The sequence below is a fragment of the Colletotrichum graminicola genome (assembly GCF_000149035.1).
Source record: "Colletotrichum graminicola M1.001 genomic scaffold supercont1.50, whole genome shotgun sequence".
Taxonomy (NCBI): Eukaryota; Fungi; Ascomycota; class Sordariomycetes; order Glomerellales; family Glomerellaceae; genus Colletotrichum; species Colletotrichum graminicola.
The window spans coordinates 70,477-89,718 of NW_007361054.1; the positions used below are offsets into that span (position 1 = coordinate 70,477).

Consider the following 19,242-nt stretch of genomic DNA (forward strand, 5'->3'; position numbering starts at 1 on the left):
TGAGTGGTTGAAGAATAGCAGTGGTTTGGAATTTGTTAGTGGGTTCCAACCTTCTGCTCTGACCCTGGTATCCAACTTGCAGTGTACACCCAATCCTCACGTCCAATGCTTGAATGCAATAAAGTCTTTCGTACACCGCGCCCAGCGTGTATGACTTCTTCCTCAGAATTTGTTACGCGACCGAGACTTTCTCTCGGCCGGTGTCATGGTGTGTATGATTCGCGACCGTGCGGCCAAATACAAGCCCACAGCCTGATGTGTATGTTGTTTGGTCGAGATAGAGCCAGCTCAAGATACTGCCTGACGATATTGGTCTTCGTCGGCATTTTACGAATCGAAATTTTGTTCAGTGAAATGTTTGTACAAGAGTCGTTCCGAGATTTGTGTGATTGTGTGAGGCCATCCAAGGCAAGCAAGCGCCTCTCAAAGCCTTTTCCTGGTAATACGTCGGATAAAGCGTCTCAGCTTGGACTTGGACTTCGTTGAAGAGTTGTTCGAAACTAATGAGACCGAAGATTGGGCGGAGATGGCCTCAAGGCGGTAGTATTCCTCGATGTAGTCATCGATGAAGTCCTCAAGAGTAACGTTGTCAACGGCGAGGTCAAGGACGTGGTTCTGGTAGTATTGGGTTTTGGCCTCGTATCTCAAGTTTGCCATCTTGTCTGCCGACAAAAGCTGGGAAGTTGAAACAGTGAATGCGGCCATCCTTTAGCGTGCGAGATAATCTGTTTTGACTCGTTGACCAGGCTAGACGAGGTTCCTTTTCTTCAAGAAAAGTCAAGTGAGTATAGTTGCCGTGACTGGAGTAGAAAGGAAGGATGGAATGGAGGGGGAGAAACAAGGATCTTCCGGGGGCTCAAGAAATACTTTTTAAATAGAATCGGTGGCAAGAGTCACGAGCAGTACCAAACCCAACGGTTGGTGAACCGTGGTTGGAGTTGAGGTTAGTATACGATGGCAAGTGGCCCGTCTCCGAAAATACGTCCCGGCCACACAACTCTCACAATATTTTGGGTTTATGGTTATGAGCAACCTGCAAAAGCCATAGTTAACCAGACTTTTGAAGCGTTTGGCACAACCGCCCAAGGAGCAGGCAGACAGTTCAGGCATGATGGTTGTACAGCAAAGAAGATTCTAGAGTCAGTTATATACACATCAGAACCTTCTGATTTATTTCTTGGGCTCCTCCTTCTTCTCCTCAGGCTTCGCCGTCGGCAGCTTGAAGGTGTCCGGGCGTCTGTCCGTGCCAGGTCCAACCTGCTCCCAGGCGCTGCTGCCGCCCTCGAAGTTGCGGAAAGCCTGGGTCAGCTCAAGAGGCTCGGTGACGATGCGCTTCTTCTCCTCGTCGTATCTGATCTCAGTGTAGCCGGTAAGGGGGAAGTCCTTTCGCAGGGGGTGACCCTCGAAACCGTAGTCGGTCATGATTCTGCGCAAATCGGGGTGGTCGGTGAAGAAGACACCGAAAAGGTCGTAGACCTCACGCTCGTACCAGTTGGCTCCGTCGAAAAGAGGAGTGACACTGGGGACAGGCGAGGCCTCATCGGCGTACGTCTTGACGCGAATGCGCGAGTTGTGGCGGACACTGAGGAGGTTGTAAATAACCTCGAAGCGCTGGTCCCGGGTCGGGTAGTCGACCGCAGTGATGTCGCTAATCTGAGTGAACTCGGCCGAGGTATTGTCTAGCGACTGTTAGAGGTGAATTGGGCTACGTCATGGACGATTGACACGTACACTTGAGGAACGTCATGATGGGAATAATTCCCGAGGGAGAGACGTAGATGGTGAGCTCGTCCTTCCAGACCGAGATCTGCTGGACGTACTTGGGCAAGCAGCCCATGATCCATGACCCGTACTTGTGCAAGTTTTCGGCCTTGGAGCCGTACTTGTCGGCTGGGTTGACGAGAGGGGCTTTGAGGGTGCCGACGTGCTGGCGAGGCGACTTCCTCATGTTTTCGGCATCCTTAGGAAGCCCGGTCGGGAAGCCGGCCAATTGAGGGATGGAGGTCGAGAAGCAGCGAATCTCGCTAGGGCGGCAGTTGCGCAAGCCCGCCAGAGCTCTACCACGATAGAGCTTGGTTGCCATCGTTGCCGTTGTTGCAGTGCTGGGGGGCTTGATGCCTCTGAGGAAGTGGTGATTGATGATGCTGTGCTTCTGTGATATGCTTGGGGGATGGAAAGAAGCTAGCCGGTTTAGGTTCACCCCCGGGGCCTTGCTTTTGCCTTCCTATGCTGCTTGAAATCTGGAAGGCTTAAGTTGCTCAATGCCCACTTGCGATTCCATATACCAAAATACTATCAAAGGTTCTGGTGTAGTTTAAAACCGTAATTCTATCTAGCCGCCACACGCCTAGAGCATTATCTTTCATATCATTTCAAAAGTACACGTATCTGCACATGTATTCCTTTCTCCTTCTCCGGGAATTCAGACAGACGGGGAGGGTCTCCCTAGACTCTGCTGACTTGCTCGATTCTTAGCCTATTGATTGGTTCGCATATCGGGATCTTGCGGAGATCACGTGGTACTATCTGTGGGCCTCTGTTTTCTTACCTAAGGTGCCAAACCTACAGACAACCCAGCTGGCAAAGGCTTTGGCTTCATTTGCGTATTGAACAACTTCCCTCTCCTTACCACCTCCACCCAGAAGCATACGAACAAACCTCGCACAGAACAGACTTACACCGCCCCAGATTGTCACCATGGCACCCCAAGATACTTTTATTGACGAGGAGGAAGACACCTGGTATGTCGCTTCTCTTCCTCTCATTTCGCGCCCATCGCAAAATTGCAAAGGCTTTTCCAGTATTGGGCATCTTGAACTGACTTGCCATTCCACAGTCCGCTATGTATCGAAGAGTTCGACCTGTCCGATCGGAATTTCCGACCTTGTCCATGCGGCTACCAGGTACGGCAACCCCCCGATCCGCCCGTCCTAGTCTCCGCCAGCCACCATGGATTTCTGACTGTTTCATAGGTGTGCCAGTTCTGCTTCAACAACATAAAGAACAACATGAACGGCCTGTGTCCCGCATGCAGAAGACCGTACGATGAAAAGACGATACAGTGGAAGGTTGTTACCACGGAAGAGTGCGTAACCTAATTAACCCCTTTGGGGCTGCCACGGTGACGCCACGCTGACAAAGTTTTAGGGTTGCCGAGTTTCGAGCAAATATCCAGAAGAACCAAAAGAAGCGAGCCCAAGACCAGAAGCAAAAAGAGGTTCAGAAGCGCGAGGTCGAGAAGGAGAGCCGCAAGAACCTCGTCGGCGTCCGGGTCGTTCAGAAGAACCTGGTCTATGTAACCGGTCTGACACCTACAGTGCGAGAGGACGAACTACTCAAGACGCTGCGCAAGCCCGAGTTTTTTGGCCAATACGGCAACATCCAGAAGATCTCGATTAGCAACCGGAAGACGTCGGACGGCCAAAACTCGCTCGGGATTTATGTGACTTTCGAGAAGAAGGAGGACGCCCAACGGTGCATTCAGGCTGTTAACGGTTCTCAGAACGGTGATCGCGTACTGAGAGCCCAACTGGGCACGACAAAGTACTGCTCGGCGTGGCTGCGGCACGAACAGTGCGCCAATAGGCAGTGTATGTTCCTGCATGAGTTGGGCGACGAGGAAGACAGCTACACTCGGCAGGACTTGTCTTCGATGAACAGCATCAGCTCTCAGCGGCCGCTGCCGGGTGGCTCCTCGTCCAACAGCGGCGGCGGACCGTCACGCGCTGCATCGCGGCAACAGAACACCACGCCCTCTGTGCCTCCGGCGTCGCAACCCATGGCGCGATCGTCGAGCAAAGAGGGATCCGAGAACGGTGGCGATGGCCCGGCTCTGCCAGCATCGGCCAACTGGGCGAGAAATCCTCAGCGTAGTCGCAGGGGAAGCCACGCCACTAGTGGCGCCGCCTCCAGCCCTGCAATTTCGACAGCTCTCCCCGCAACCGCTGAGGCAGTACCCGAGGCTATCGACGAGACGCCCTCGAGAAAAGAGTCCCCCGCACCTGCGACCGAGAGCAAGGCCTCCAAGTCCCCCACCACAGCTGACAGCAGAAAATCCAACTGTCTTCCGGAGAATCTCCTCAAGGGACTCCTCAAGGCCATGCAGGGTTGTCCTTTCAGATACCATGCGCCCGATACGAACCAGATCGAGACGATATACCCCCCCATGTTCGATCCCCACGGAGGCGAAAAGAGACGAGCTATGCGTGAGGAGGAAGAGGCACGCTTGGGCGTCGACCAGGAGCAGCAAAGCGATGCACAGGAAGCCTCGGAGGGCGAGCCAGAGACGGGAGGCAGCTTAGTACTCGGCGGTGAGCCTGAGGATCGGGATGCCGCTCGCGACGTCGCATTCGAGCAGCGTCGACCTGGAACCCAGCCGCCTATCCAGCGTGCCAACGGTGATGGTCTCTTCGGCCCTGCACTTGGCGCAGGGTTTGGCCAAGCGTCTGTGTCTGGCGGCTCCGTCGGCGGTAGCCGCTCGATGACGCCTCAGCAACAACTCTTCGTCCGGTCCCAGAGCGGCTTCGGTGATCATTTGCCTCCGGGCATCGCAGCTGCGCAGCCTTCGGCGGTTCAGCAACAAGGTGGCAGCCACAACAGACAAGGTTCGAGGTTCAGCTTCGCTAATGACAGCACGGGCACTTCAGCTTCAGTCAAGGTTGCCGCGAACCCGAGAATCATGGCGCAACAGACGGCCATGATGCCGTCAGCTTTCCACTCGCAGCCCGGCAGCCAGTATTATGCATCCTCCATGCCCGGACCTCCTCCGGGTCTCAAGTCGACAGGCACGCCACCCAACATGTTTGGACAAGGCCACTCGTTCGGTGGCAGCTTCGGTGCGGCCTCAAAGGATTCCGCCGAGCTTCTTCAGACGTTGATCCGCGGTCGGGGAGCCAATGGTCAGGGTCATGATGCTGGTAAGCGTGAGTACATGTTATCTTCTTTCTCTAATCAGTACCCATCCTCTACCTCCTCCACCCCAGCTCCTGCTTCGGGCCTCCTGGCGTCGCTCTACGGTAACCAGCCTGGAGCATTCCAAGACTTCGGTCCCAAGCAGAAGAAGAAGGGGAAGAAGCACAGACATGCTAACACTTCCTCCTCTGGGGGAGGTGGCTTAGTGGATCTTGCGGACCCGAGTATCCTGCAAGCAAGAATGCAACACCAGTCGCAGAGCAACGCCGGAGTCGGACAGGGACTGTTCGGTGGACAGAGCCAAGGTGGGTACAACCCGAACATGATGTACAACACGCGCTTCCCCGGCGCTGGCTGGTAGCTTTTTCAGAGAGACAGCGCGATAGACTAGGGGGTTGGTGTTGGTCGTTTACGGATTTTGTTTCACACACGCGCACACACATACACACACACACACACACACTTCATGTATCATGAGAAGCGAGGGCGTCGCGGCACATCACGGGCGGACGACGGCCCTTGGAAGGGGCCGAGAGCGCACCGCACACATCATGCATTGATTCAGCGAGCATCGCGGAAAATATCAGGGGCCGCTCAGGGGAGTGGCAAGGGTTGCATTTGGCGTCGCGCTTCACACGTTTTCTTATGGGCAAACAAGGACCGACACCTGCACGCGTCCCGGCACATTATACCTCTTTCTTCATTGGGACTCGCACGTCATGGATCATGGGTCACGTCAGTCAGGCAAGCCATCATCGTCTTCCGAATCGCCTTAATGTACGTTAACTCGCAGACCATCCTCCGGTTATGAGGATGGTGGGTGGCATAAGGAACAATATAGCATTTTGCTCACACCTATCGCTCGTTGTCCCCGCAAAACCATCAAGGAAGACGATGATGGCAGCCGTGAAGTGTTCCTGTAATCCGCACCCCTGTATATAAACGTTGTCTCTCGTGCTACCATACTCTGGCATCTCTTTCCTTCTTCTCTCTTGCATCGGTTATTCGACGGCGCTCTGGGGAACCCCTGGCTAACTGGTTCCCTAGATGACGAGTTACTCTCACTCGACGAGGCTGCCTTCTTCTCGGTCGATGCATTGGTGTCTGACGACCCTTTGCCGAGTCATGTTGGGACGATAGGGGGGCTAGCAAGATCAGCGGTCCCAACACCACCACCTGGTCTCGGACACCTTTCAAGAACGGCATCGCCGGCTCTGCGGCAAGCGCCTATTCCCGTAGTACCTGCTACTCCACTTACGCCTGCTGCCCCGAGGCCTGCGGTTCCGACCATGGCCAACATTGTTCGGACGTCGACCCCGGACCAGACCCCCCATAAAAAGGCTGCCGGGGCGGAGGCCAAGAAGAACATCAAGGCTTTGGCCGTCGAGAGTGGCCTGTCCAAAGACGTCGCGTCGCAAGCATCTCCGTCCAAGGGTAAGCCTCTGTTACACGAAGAAGATTTCCCTGCGTTGGATGCCGTCAAGGGGATTTCCACGCAGCCTGGCACACCGTCCAGGTCTGTCGTTGCAACACCAAAGATTGCTCCAGCCAGCATCAGGAAGCCCCAACAAGAGGCTCCAACTGGAGCTCCAACCCCGTTGACCGAGGCGCCCAAGCACACGCCCAAGGCTGCCGAGAAGAAACCTGTGCTGGGCGTCCTGAACATTGCCGCGGCCACCAAAGCGGCCCAGCCGAAGCAGCCAGAGGCAGGTACGGCGGAGCAGTCGGAATCGTCAGCATTCCCCGCCTTGCCAACTCCGACAACTGCTAGTGTCGCATCTCCCATTACAAGAGCTGCACCTAAGACTCTGCGTGTCGTCTCGACTCCCAAGGCGGAAGTACCACCGGCCCTGCATTCTGGCACCGCCTCCACTGCCGCCAGAGCCGTGTCTACTGCTCACGGTCGGCCCGGAACACCGGTGAGTGAGATCATCAGTGACAGTGCATCCATCGTATCGGCATCTGTTTCTGCATCCCGCACGAGTTCGCCTCCTCCCACCAGGATCGGGACAGCGCCCGTCCGCACTACGACGAAGAGCCAGCAGCGTAAACAACGTAAGGAGGCCCACAAGGAACAGTCGGCCACCATTGCTGTGGTGCCGAAAGTAGCGGAAGCCGAGGAGCAAGCGCCCATCATCGGTCGTAAGAAGAAACAGAAGAAGGAGAAGCCGGCCACCACACCCCCAGCAGTGCCTAAGAAAGCTGCCGAGCGCGCAGCGACGCCGCCTCCCCCGCCGAAGGAGCCCACTCCTCCTCCCAAGCCCGTCGTCGAGACAACGGTCGTTGATCTGCCACCTCCAAAGGGCAAAGCTGCCAAGAACGCCGCTAAGATGGCAAAGGCGGCCGAAGAGAAAGGTAAGAGCAAAGAGGCACCTGCGACGACTACGCCTTCGCCTCCAGCGCCGACTGCCGTCGCCGCGCCTGAAGAGTCGCAGGACATTGGAGACAACCCCAAGACCATCCCGGAAGTCGTCTTCCAGGACCTTGTCAGTGCCGGCGAGGCTCCTTCTCCGGACGCCCTTACGCTGCTCAAGCCGCTCGCCGAGCAGAACACCCGCATTGATCGAGCGCATGCCGCCGCGGCGCATGGCAACAGCCCGCCTCCGTCGACCGCAACTAAGAATATGATCTCGGAAGCAGACCACGCCGTTCTTATGACTGGCCAGCCGGTTCGTAAGGTGATTGACGGCCATCGCGTGCTCATCACGCCCAACGGTGACTGTGTCCGCAATCTCACCGAGGAGGAAGAAGATAAATACCTGGAGCTTCAGAAGCGTGTTGCCGTAGCCAGCGAGCAGCCCGACAGTTTTGTTGCACCCCGCCACCAAGCTCGCCCTGGTGGCTTCTCTCTCATCAAGGGACGGGCTGTGCCCAACGGGCCTCCGTCCTACTTCCCGCCATCCCCCAACGCACAGAAGATGTTCTCCGACGACCCGGTCAACAAGATCCAGCGCGAGGAGGCCATCAGCTACATTAACCAGTTTGTGCTGCCGCGGCTCAACCTCGGCAACACCAACTTGTTCCCGGGCAGCTGGAAGTCTGCGCCAGGTGCTAAGGATGCTCTCTCGGCGCGTGAGACCGCTGCTGCCAGCCTCAACTCGCTTGCTCCCTACATCTACGGCCATGACGCCGCCGCCGGAGCGGGCATATACTCGGCGGAGAGCGGCGGTTCGGGCAAGGACATCCCCGAAGACGAGACGCCCTTTGGCGGCCTGGACTCGCCGCACCAGCAGGGTAGCGAGGTCGCCGTCGCGAGCGCCTCGGCCTCTGCCGCGGCTGCCGCTGCTGCGCAGGCTCATGCCCAGGGCAGCAGCGCGCACCCCAAGCTCCCCGGCACGCCTCTTAATGCCATGTCGCTAATGAGCGTCGAGGACGCCGAGACGGCGCTGGGGCTGGCGCGCAAGGAGACGGAGAAGCTCGAGAAGGGTCTGAACCAGGCCATTAAGCGTAACCGGAGGCTGCTTCTCGGCGGCAGGTGACTAGCCGTGAGTCTAGTCGAGTTTGTCGAGAGGGCTATCGTGGCCGTGGCCATACAGACGCTGGTGTTGGGGGTTGGTGTGGTCGGCACCGTTGTGGATCTGCTGTGGGATGCTGGAGGGGTGCGCTGGTGATTTCCGTCATGTGTCTCGGGAAAGGCTTCGACTTGGTGTCGCGTCTGACCGTCATGATGGGTGGGGAGGGCATTGCATTGTTACAATACGGAGGGGACGTTCAGGATACTTGCTTCGGGGCGTTCGGAAAGGCTTTTCATAACATGCATAGGGAATAGGTTATGTGTGCTTCCGGTTTAAGGATATGCTGTACCACTACTGTACATGATTGTTATTTGTACTCCTTACGGCCGCCCACGGGACGGGACGGTTGGGTACATTCGAGGAGTGGGATGGATGGATGAAGCTTAATGACACTGATACCCCCTTTGCGACGATAACGAGCTTTCAAGTTTCCCCGCCCCCCCCCCCCCCCCCCCCCCCCCGGGTGTGAAGGTGCTGTATACTGGCATTGCTTGGGGCCACAAAAGATCTTTGTTTCTTTCCTCCATGCTATATCGTTCCTTTATACTCCATTCCCAGCAGCTACACTAACTGGATGCAGTACGTAACCTGCGTATGCTGTTGTATGCTAATGCGGAGTTTGTGCTTCTAATGCGCCTACTTCGATTCATGTGATCGGATATAGACAGATGTTGTTACATGTAGTATATAGCACATAGAAGAAGAAAAAAAGGGAAAGAGAAAAACGTAAAGAGATGAAGGCCCAAACAAGAAGGTAGCAAACGCTGCCGGGGTATCACTCGCGAGCCGTCTCCCGCACCTCGTCCCGCCCCTTCTCCTCGTCGGCCAGGTCGCGCTCCCTGTCCGCCGCGCTCTTCCCCTCCAGCTCCTCGCGCCGCACGACGTCGAGCTCGTCCCGCAGCTTGGCGATGAGCTTCGACAGGATCCACTCGCTCTCCTCCTGGCTCCCCATCAGCGGCGACTGCGGCCCGACCCAGGACCACTTGTCCTCAAGACACCACTTGCCTTCCCTGTCGTCGTCTGCGTCGCCGCTCTTCTTGCCCCGCTTCTTGCCGTGCCTGTGCGGGCGCGCCTTGCGGTGCGTCGCGGGGTTGGACTCGTCCTCGCCGATGAGCTTGAGGTACCATGCCCACTCGGCAAAGGTGTACCGCCGCGCGGGCTTCTCTTTAATGTGCTGCTGGACGACGGCGATCTCGGAGATGAGGAGGAAGTGGTAGTCCGCGCGGGAGGCTGGGAGGGGCGTGGTCGGGGAGCGGATGTGGGGAGAGGAGCGGCGGCGGCTGCGGCCGGGGGTGGCAGGCTCGCGCTGGTCGGGTTGTTTCTCGCGGTGTTCGAGGTCCGGCGACGATTGCTGGGTGCTGTGTGAGCGTTTGAGCCCGGGCGCGGACGGAGGCTGAGGCCTGCGGAGGGAGTACGCTTCCGTCCTGTCGGTTTCGCCGTCTGTTTCGAACGAGGTCTGGCGTCGACGGTGGGAATTAGAGAAGAAGCCTGCCGGGAGCCCGTTGTCCTCGTCCTCGTCCTCGTCCTCGGTCTGCGTCTCCTCGTCCTTCTCGGAGGGGCGGAAGAGAGTACCGCAGGAGAGGTGGTGGAGAAAGGACTTGAGGTCCCTGCGGAAGCCGAGCTCGCCGGGCAGGATGGTGATGTTGCCCAGCTCGAGGGTGGTGTCGCGGACGGCCTTGACGACGGTGTCGCCGGCGTTGGAGATCATGACGGTCATGGTGGGCAGGGCCAGCAGGGACCAGAAGACAAAGAAGGCCTTGCCGGCGTTGGAGATGGGGGTGCGGTCGCCGTAGCCGATGGTGGTGAGGGTGACGAAGGCGAAGTAGAAGCCGTCAAAGTACGACCAGTGCTGGTATGGCCGCTCGCACTCCTGGAAGATCTTGGCGCCGACGAGCCAGAGGATTAGCACGGAGGAGAGGGAGATGGACATGGCCATCCAGCGGCGGCGGACGGAGGCCTCGTACTGGATCTTGCGCATGAGGCTGAACTCTCTCTCACGGCGCTCCAGCTCGGCGCTGCGCGCCGAAGAAAGACCGGAGTCCTGATGGATGGGCTTGAGGACCTCGTCCTTGCCCTTGCGGGTCATCTTGCGGATGAGCTGGCGGCGCTTCTTCTCGACCATACGGGCATCGAGGCGGCGGCGGCCGCGCTCGAGGACGAGGCTTCGGATGGAGCCGATGACGAGACCGAGGCTGATGACGCCGACGAGGGCGTAGGGGATGAGCAGGGCGCGGCCGAGGTGGGTGGCGGCGGCGAAGTCGCCGAAGCCGACGGTGAAGAGAGTGACGTCGGCCCAGTAGACGGCGTCGAGGTAGGCCCAGCCCTCGATGGTGGAGAAGACGAGGGCACCGATGAGGAGGTAGAGGAGGAAGAGGATGGTCTGCAGCATGAGGGTGCGCTGGGCGAGGGAGAGCTGGAAGTCCTTGGAGTAGTGGCGGGTGTTGGCGCCGTAGACGGTGACGATCATGAGGGAGGCGGTGACGAAGTAGAGGATGGCGGCGAACATGCCGTAGTAGAAGGCCTGGGAGAGGATGTACTCGTCGGCGGACTTGAGGACGAGAGGCCCTGCGGCGGTGGCGTTGAGGGCGATGAGGCAGACGGCCGAGGCGTACCAGCCGGCGATGGTGATGGGCTGGGCGAGGGAGAAGCGCACGCGGCGGGCCATGTTGAGGAGGAGGAAGACATTGGAGATAAGGGCTATGATGAGCTGGATGGCATTGACGATGATGAGCCTGCGGGCGGAGCTGTCGTCAGTCTTGTCATACCGACCGACTGTCGCATCCTTTCCACATCACACTCTCTTACACCAGGGGAACTGGAACAAGACAGGAAGGAAAGACACCGAGGGGACGGACGGAGGAAGCGTACCATTTCGGGTCTTTGACGAAGGCGGCGGAGGTGATGTCGGTGCCGGGCGGGTAGTGCTGGCGCCAAGGCCGGACGAGGGCACATATGGAGAAGGCTGAGGCGACGGGGCCGAGGGTACCGGCGATCATGGGGAAGGCGGAGGAGGCGAACCACCAGCGGCTCGGGTAGAGGTGGGCGTCATCGTTGGCGAAGCGCTTGTCTGACCGGACCTTGGACTCCTCGAGCTGGCCGATTCGCTCCTCGATGGTGTCGCCCAGGTCGGCGTCGTTCATTGCGGCGGCTGGTCGGGGCGGCGGTAGTAGTAGTAGTAGTAGTAGTAGTAGTAGTAGTAGTAGTAGCGGGCCTGGGGTGAAGGCATTCCAAACTGCGGTTTCTCTGGCCGGGAGCGGCAGCGGCGGCAACGGCGGGGGAAATCGATGCTTGGCTAGGTAGTCAAAGTTTTAGTCTTTAACCACTTATTCTTTTCTTCCAAACTCTCACTCTAGCAGACCTTTATTAAATAATACAGCTTACTGGACGAATACATGCACGAAGAAGGTCCTGGTAACGGCGAAAAGGGGAAAGAGTTTGAAAGATTACCCGTCGTTAAAGGGGAAAAAAATGTCAACATGAACTCGCAAGGTCCAGGCCCGTGGTGGTCTTGGACTTGGAGAGCGTCGCTCTCCTGACCCCCTTGGCTGGGATGCCCCCGATCAGAGAGACAGAGGTACCTCGCGATGACGTCTGTCAGTGGTTCGAAGAGGGTGTGCAGCCCCGTGTCTTTGGCCTCGCTCAACTCACTCGCCCACTGGCCACTTGACGTTTTTTTTTTTTGTTTATGCCGCGACACCGGACGACGTTTTTAGCTCCACGCATTCCGAGGCGAAACAAAATGTGGCGTGGGGGTGGTGTGTCTGTCTGTTCAGTCCCTATGATCTCTGAGAGGCTTGAAGGCGCTGGAAACTAGTAGCGGAAATCAGGCCGTCTTTCGGGCGCCCCAAGCATCCGTATTTGTATGTGCGCGTCTATCGCGTTGAAACGGGGTCGACGCTGGCATTGCCCTTTTCATTAATTCATCTGTCCTACTACCGGTATGTATGTGTCCGCCATGGACCGCACGTCTCTCGAAGGATTGTAGTCGATCATCGGCCTGGTCAGGTTGCCCATGCATGCAGCAACGAGGGGGGGGCTCATGATCTTTCATGCAGCACGGCGAACACCCCTTGACCGTTGGCCCTAAGAGAAAGCAAGCGACGAGCACACACGGGGGGGGGGGGGCGCTGTTTGGCTCATTTGGCAGCCACGAGATGACACCCGTTTTTGTCGGCCATGGATGGGGGGACGAAGACTCGGGATCCTGGGCGGTGCGACGGTGCAGAGCTAGGTAGGTACCATAGCGTAGCTGGGGGTGGGATGTGGAGAGGACGCATTGGCTGTTGGTTGGTCCGAAGGATACGTACTGTATCCCCCCCAGCCCTGGGAAAGGCGCGGAAAAATCGTATCTCCGCAAGTGTTTACTTACTCATCTACGTCGTACAGGGTGGTTTCATGCAACAACAACTCATATGAGGAGTTGCGTGGTGAGTAAGACCCAGCTGAGCCATGCGAGGTGCGCAATATCTGCCTCCTGTTATCTCTTATTTTTAGACGATGAGAAGATGGCCGGGACCCAGGCTATCGTCTCGTCTCCACTCAGGCCGCATCTTCCAACGGCGATGCTTCTTCCATCATGACCCTTCGCCCGTTGTTGACTCTGTCGAGGTGGTTTGCGCCTCCTCAGGGAGCATCACAGTAGAGTACATATCCTTTGTATTCCCAACCGGCCGTACTTCCAAAGCTAACGCCTCTTCAGCCTGCATAATGTCGCCCGGCATGCCTCCTCAACCCCGCTGGTGCTGTACATCCCCCCCTTCTCACCAGCCCCGGGTACACGGCCGGTTGTACCACGGTTTCTTCACCCGTACCCTACCGCCGTCATCAGCTACAGGTGGTCCGCTACAGCCCCGACCCGGCAGCAATCCCCCGGCACTGTCGACCAAGAGCATGACTTCACCACGCCCTTGCAATGGCCGACGCCGCTGCACGACACGCTCGCCGGCTATACCTGGATCACCGAGAACCTCAGGCCCCTCCACAGCGCCCGCCGTGACGTGTACGTCTACAGCTCCCACGCCGGCGCTAGCATCGCCGCCTCCCTGGCCCTCACCGAGTCGCACAGCCATGAGCCCGTGGCCGTCCGCGGACTCGTCGCCTGGAACGGCATCTACAACTGGTCCATGTTCCTACCGGATCACAAGGTCAACAAGCCGGCCACCGCGCGCAGCAAGAAGCTCCCACCGCGGCCCGAGGAGGGTTCGCCGCTGCACATGTTGCAGATGAAGATGCCCGAGCTGTTCCGCGCGCCGGTGGACCTGCTGGACCCCTTTGCGAGCCCGAGCCTGTTCTTCCAGACGGCGGGCATGATGGCGCCGCCGACATTTACGCAGGCTGCTGCCGTGACCTCCTTCTTGGACAAGCTGTCTTCCGTGACGAGCGAGGTGAAGCCGTCAGACATACTGGGCCTCGCTGGCGGCGCGTCCCCAGCACCGAGACGGAGCGCGCTCATGTTCCCCCCGAGGAAGTCGACGCTGAAGCTGCCCTCGACACTGCTCCTCCACGACTCCCCGCCGACCGAACCAGCACCCCAGCGCAGGGGCAAAAAGACGGCATCTTCGCTGGCCAGGGAGCTAGCCTCGAGGACGGCGAGGCGGCGTCAGGTGGCCGGGCACACGTTCCAGGCCCAGACGACGGAGCTGGCGGGCCTGATGAGGCGGAGCCTGGAGAAGCTGGAGTTCAAGGCGCGGTTGGCGTGGGACGAGGACTTTGACGAGGCCGCCGAGGCCGAGAGGCGGGTCAGCGTCGTCGACGCCGGCGAGAACGAGGGCTTGGAGCTCGGCGAGCAGGGACAGGAGGCTGTGCGGGAGTGGCTGGAGGACAGGATACGATTGTGATACCCCCCTTTTGTATCGCTTTCTCTCCACTCTTCAACCTTTTCCCGAAGGGCATTGCTGAATGGATCCAAGTTCTGTTTCTTTTGGGTCTGCTCGCTTCGAGAGTTTCCCGGTGACGTATGAGATCGTCCCCGGCGAGGCAGCAGCTCGGCCCCACGACGACTCGGACCACTCACACGCCCTCGTCAAAGACCCGGTCACGTGGGATCGCGAGGTGAGGTCGCGGTTACCATGGAAATCACCACCTCACCTGCACCTTTTGTACACCACCCCCTCCCCCGCCCCCTTCGCTCCTTCCCGGCCCTTTATAAGGCAACGGTCCCCCATTCCTTCCAACCAGGACCAGCTAGACCATGTGTAACCCGGGGCACATGGTCTAGTTGGTGGAAGAGACAAAAGAAATATCACGATCGGGGTCTCTCTGGTTAACCCGCGTGACGCGCAAGTTCAACTCGAGTGGGTTGACCTTGGGCGTGTACTTTTTTTGCCCTTTCTACCCTCAATCCTGGTCTTTATGCTTCTGGTTAACTTTTGGAGACTATTTTAAGAACGGAAAACCTCTTATTTACTCTGTATATGTATAGAAAGTCGAGGATTGAGGAAGTCTTGTTCTACTTGTCGTTGCTTAACATATAGAGCTGCTGCATAAGGACAACAAGATGAAGGTCGCATCTTAGGCATAAACATTGGAGGCAATGAATGAGCTGAAAAAATCATCAAGACTGACTGGGCTTCTGTCTCATGCGAAAAGCGTCTTTGTTTGGGATGTTAGATCATTGCGTAGCCGAGTGACTAGATAAGCTGGATCACTCACTCTGGAGGAGTACATGTGGAATTTGAAAGGCATCAATTTCGGATCTCGTTCATCATGTTCATTGTAGGCAGTCTCCTTCCTCCATCAACCAGGGCAGCTCTGAGGAGAACGTCTCGTAGGCTTCCCTCCAAATTGCGTCTCCTGGACATTCCGCCCTGTCGTCAACACCGTATGCGAGCCCGTCTTCAATATCATTCAGCAGCAGAGAAGGACATTCCGAGAACCATCCGTCTTTGTTAAGATCTGTGTTGGAGTCGACACCTTTTTCGTCGTCCACCTTGAATTTCCCACCAGAGACGTCACATGGGACTCCTGATGCCTCGACCTCAGCTTTGTAGGTTTCTCCTGATGGCTCGTAGGCCCAACCATCGGCGAGTAGGCTCTTGACATCATATAGCCTCTGATCGGCCTCCTCCCAAGGCCGATGAGACTTGATCAGTCTTGCCACTGCATGATGACCCTCATCCTGAGCAAATCTGATCGCTCGGACGTATTGAAGACGGCCACCACCTATGGTCTTGACTCCAGAGTTGAGGAGTAACTGAACAACGTCCAGTTTACCATGCTCGGCGGCACCTTCTAACGCCGTTCGCCCCCCTGACCACGATCCCCAGGCATTAGGATCTGCCTGGAACTCCAACAATCTGCGTACCAGACCAAAATAACCCCCAATGGAAGCATATTGCAAAGCAGTGGCACCATAAGGGGCAGCAGGAGCGTTGATGTCGGCACCAAGATTCTTGAGTTTCTCCACTAGAGGTAGATTACCCTGTAGAGAAGCCTCCTGGACAGGCGTCATTGCAATCCCAGCGCCAAGATCTTCACTTGCAAGGTTGACATCGACACCTGATGCAAGTAGCCACTCAGTGGTATCGTAACGTCTCTCCCTGATCGAATCCGAGAGTGTTCTCGACGTCATCTCCACGCCAAAGCTCTTTAACATTTCGAGATTTTCAAGACTTGGACAGGATCTGAACTCGGGGGAGTACCGCACAGTCCGGTGGTACCCATATTGTCGCAGCAAGATGAGAAAGTCAAGTCCTTTGCTGTGAATGTTGACGTCGGCTACATTGAGGGCACTTTCCAACAGGTCTTCCTCCTCGTACTCCCCGGTGAGGATAGTCGGAATGTCATAGCGCCATAATATATACTCACGTCGCACATTATTCCCTCCATGTATAATACTGTCAGTGTTTATGCAACGCGCATTCCAACATTTCTCTGGTCGCAGCCCTGATTTTAGCATCAGTTCCACAATTTCGAGATCCCCAGACATTGCCGCCAGGTACATCGCTGTACCTAACCAGAGGTCTTCCGACTGTGATGTGACTGTAACATGACCCAAGAGAAATTTGAAAATGCTTCGATCTGACGTGAGTTGTGCGACAAATATGGCCGCCCAGAGTGGAGACGCAACAACAGTTTGTGAGCTGTCTTTGATGATCTGAGAGATCAAAGCCATGTCTTCTGTGAGAACCACAGCCTCCAGGACCGAGATTGTATCAGATATAGTTGAAGTCTCCTCGAAAGATGCTCCTTTGGTGAGGAGTTCGTCAACAACCACATCTCTTTGCAATGCAATTGCAATGGCCAGTTCGCTTCCGACCAACGTAGCTCCTGCCTTGAGGAGAGAAATCGCATTCTCGTCCCTGCGTCCAAGCAAAGCCGACTGGAGAGCAGTTCGCCCCATATTTGCAAAGTCGATGTCCTTCACCTCTGTCAAAAGTCTTGTAAATCTGGATCTTCAAGGACGGCAGTAGTTAATCTTAGCTCCATGCCACAGTACTTTCTGAAGAATGTCGGCATCGGATACACAGGCAGCGTAATGAAGGGGAGAACAAGAAGTGAATGGCGGTGGTGGATCAAGAGAGGCCCCCAGGCGAATGAGGCGTTGCAAAATCTTCGTATCTCTTGCATGAATAGCGGCCATTATGGGTGTAACACCCTTTGGGTTGGGGTGGTTGATATACGTGATGACATGTTCCCGGTCCTCTGAGAGTATATCCAGGACAATTCTACTATGAGCTGTGATGGCTGTCGTAAGTAATTGCGATCTTGACCCTGGGGTGCGAAGCCTTGTCCGAAAGAACTCCAAAACTTGTTCGGCGATTGGGCAAGCCTTGACAGAAGCAATCTCTCTAAGCAGTTCGCACGCCTTTGTATCTTCTTCCTGACAGAATACGAAGTTCGATAGTAGAGATGTCATTGATACCAACGTCTTGCCGAGGGCATTCCGGTATTCCCAAGCTGATTGTATCAGATCCAAATTGCTAATTGAGTGATTGGCATCCATTTCAACGAGAAGTTGAATCAAGGGGCGGTTGTTTGTAAAGATTGCATATTCGAATGCAGTTGCCGCCCTATATATTTGATACGGTTGGAGGATTCTAGCCAGGAGTTGATCGGCATCAATGCCCACCCGAATCAAAGACCGGAGAAGAGCAAGATTGGATCTTGAGATAGCTTCCTTGAACAGACGGTCCAGCGCCGATTGAATGCTAACTGGGAGATCAGTGTACTGCTGCGACATCAAAGCCGCCCAACCGTCGGTTTGCGGCAATACATCGAGCAACAATTTGACGACCTCATCATGCTTTACATGATAGGGATGACCCCTATCAAGGAAGTTATTGGACAAGAGAAACAACATCACCTGAAGAGCATCTGTGATGTTGCTGCCATGATTGGATGACAGGAGGAGGCTCTCGGCGCGGTATACATGGTCTTGTTGGAGCTGCTCGGGCATTATCAAGGAAAGCGCCTCAAATGTTGACTGGAGCCTGGCTGTATGATTGGCTTGAACTAGAGGACGTCGAGTTGCCAACATGAGAATCTCGTCCGCTGGAAGTTGGAAATGTTTGCTGACTCCGTCAGGCCCCAAAATGCTGAAGTCTTGAAGGCATTGGTTAGTATCCGAATGAACGTCATAAAGCTTGAACCCCAGAAGTCATCAGCAGTCCACGACGAAGCGTACCTTTGATCAAGCTTCTGGCTGTAACCAAGGAATTCCGTACATGTTGTCCAGTTCGGGAACATTCTGGGGAGACGGCGTCCGTATAATCAGCGATAGATCTGTTGGGGACGGTGGCGCAACGACTGTCCATAGTTGTTAGAACTCGGTAGTCCGCAAACTAGCAACAATGCCGCGAAGCCGCAACTAACCTCCAATGGTCTTCTCTAGAGCTGTCTCGTAGCAATGGCGAACCCTTGCCTTCTCAATTGTCGTATCTCGCAGTCTGACGCCTGAAAGATACACCCTGCTTTCTTTGCCTGCGGCGCGGCGGCTGCGTATATACGATGGTGTACGTATTTCCATTCCGAAGTGATCATCTTCTTGGTCATGCGCCATTGCGTCAGCTTCCACTGGAGCTGAGCTTTACTGTAGGGATGTTAGTATACTGGAAATGTCAGACAAGTACACAGATAACTGACCTCGGACGGAAGCCATAGGACACGCTGAGGATTGTCAAGAGGTCTTTCAGACTCTTGTCTTCGGTAAGGTACAGCTTCCTGATTTCCGGCTGGAACTTCTCCCATTCCTCGTCTTTGATATCACTCTTCTTGGCGCGAGGAGGCATGCTGGCGGCTACTGACGTGGTGTGTATCTCGAGAAGCGATGTGAAGCTCGGCTTATAGAAGGGCAGTTCAAGCCTTTGGTAATAGTTCTAGACCCGAAGTCTGAAAAGGGGAGGCGCCGGTGCAGGACTCTCATCCGATTGCGTTGAAGCGAGCACATTGGGGCTTTTGTATGTCCTTCGTGAGCCTGGAGGGACGGCTGTCATGATTGGTCCGTACCGAGATCCGATGTGCCAGCCTGCCTGTTGGTGTCGGTGACAGGGCACTTCGAAGCGGACGGCGTAGCCCAACGCAAATGATTGGTTGTTGCCGGAGTCTGGTTTCCTCGCATCGGCAGTGCTGACGTATCACGGTCGCAGCTGAAATGCACATTGATGCCGAGTATGCAGGCTGAGCTGGTCGCCTGGGGACCAGCTCAGTTGGTCGTCGGAAATGAGGCTGTGGGATGGAATCATGATACTGAAATGCCGCGATGCTGAAAGGGCTAAGCTAATGAGGCCGACGACTCAACAGGATTTGTATAAGAAAATCCCATTGCGTTAACCCACCTCGCCGAAATAAGGCGAGGGCAGCCCAACCTAAGGTAAAG

General features: G+C 56.2%; 8 protein-coding genes across 8 annotated transcripts; 3 read left to right on the forward strand and 5 right to left on the reverse strand.

Annotated features, from left to right (window-relative positions):
* Positions 1-423: 423 nt before the first annotated feature.
* Positions 424-657, reverse strand: GLRG_09567 (uncharacterized protein; the record flags this gene model as incomplete). Its single annotated transcript, XM_008100252.1, has 1 exon — positions 424-657. The coding sequence occupies one exon, from the start codon at positions 655-657 to the stop codon at positions 424-426; it is 234 nt and encodes a 77-aa protein (XP_008098443.1).
* Positions 658-1,170: 513 nt separating this feature from the next.
* GLRG_09568 (NADH dehydrogenase) lies at positions 1,171-2,083 on the reverse strand (the record flags this gene model as incomplete). Its single annotated transcript, XM_008100253.1, has 2 exons — positions 1,171-1,679; positions 1,732-2,083. 2 exons carry the CDS (start codon positions 2,081-2,083, stop codon positions 1,171-1,173), a joined length of 861 nt encoding a protein of 286 aa, XP_008098444.1.
* A 614-nt stretch (positions 2,084-2,697) lies between these two features.
* GLRG_09569 (RNA recognition domain-containing protein) lies at positions 2,698-5,272 on the forward strand (the record flags this gene model as incomplete). Its single annotated transcript, XM_008100254.1, has 4 exons — positions 2,698-2,741; positions 2,837-2,903; positions 2,973-3,085; positions 3,148-5,272. 4 exons carry the CDS (start codon positions 2,698-2,700, stop codon positions 5,270-5,272), a joined length of 2,349 nt encoding a protein of 782 aa, XP_008098445.1.
* Positions 5,273-6,200: 928 nt separating this feature from the next.
* Positions 6,201-8,390, forward strand: GLRG_09570 (uncharacterized protein; the record flags this gene model as incomplete). The annotated part of the gene is made up of 1 exon (XM_008100255.1): positions 6,201-8,390. The coding sequence occupies one exon, from the start codon at positions 6,201-6,203 to the stop codon at positions 8,388-8,390; it is 2,190 nt and encodes a 729-aa protein (XP_008098446.1).
* Positions 8,391-9,201: 811 nt separating this feature from the next.
* GLRG_09571 (ion channel protein) lies at positions 9,202-11,566 on the reverse strand (the record flags this gene model as incomplete). The annotated part of the gene is made up of 2 exons (XM_008100256.1): positions 9,202-11,158; positions 11,295-11,566. The coding sequence occupies 2 exons, from the start codon at positions 11,564-11,566 to the stop codon at positions 9,202-9,204; spliced, it is 2,229 nt and encodes a 742-aa protein (XP_008098447.1).
* Positions 11,567-13,002: 1,436 nt separating this feature from the next.
* On the forward strand, positions 13,003-14,263 carry GLRG_09572 (uncharacterized protein; the record flags this gene model as incomplete). The annotated part of the gene is made up of 2 exons (XM_008100257.1): positions 13,003-13,064; positions 13,126-14,263. The coding sequence occupies 2 exons, from the start codon at positions 13,003-13,005 to the stop codon at positions 14,261-14,263; spliced, it is 1,200 nt and encodes a 399-aa protein (XP_008098448.1).
* Positions 14,264-15,135: 872 nt separating this feature from the next.
* Positions 15,136-16,767, reverse strand: GLRG_09573 (uncharacterized protein; the record flags this gene model as incomplete). The annotated part of the gene is made up of 1 exon (XM_008100258.1): positions 15,136-16,767. The coding sequence occupies one exon, from the start codon at positions 16,765-16,767 to the stop codon at positions 15,136-15,138; it is 1,632 nt and encodes a 543-aa protein (XP_008098449.1).
* Positions 16,768-18,057: 1,290 nt separating this feature from the next.
* GLRG_09574 (uncharacterized protein) lies at positions 18,058-18,655 on the reverse strand (the record flags this gene model as incomplete). The annotated part of the gene is made up of 4 exons (XM_008100259.1): positions 18,058-18,173; positions 18,240-18,320; positions 18,374-18,456; positions 18,510-18,655. 4 exons carry the CDS (start codon positions 18,653-18,655, stop codon positions 18,058-18,060), a joined length of 426 nt encoding a protein of 141 aa, XP_008098450.1.
* Between the last annotated feature and the right edge of the window lie 587 nt (positions 18,656-19,242).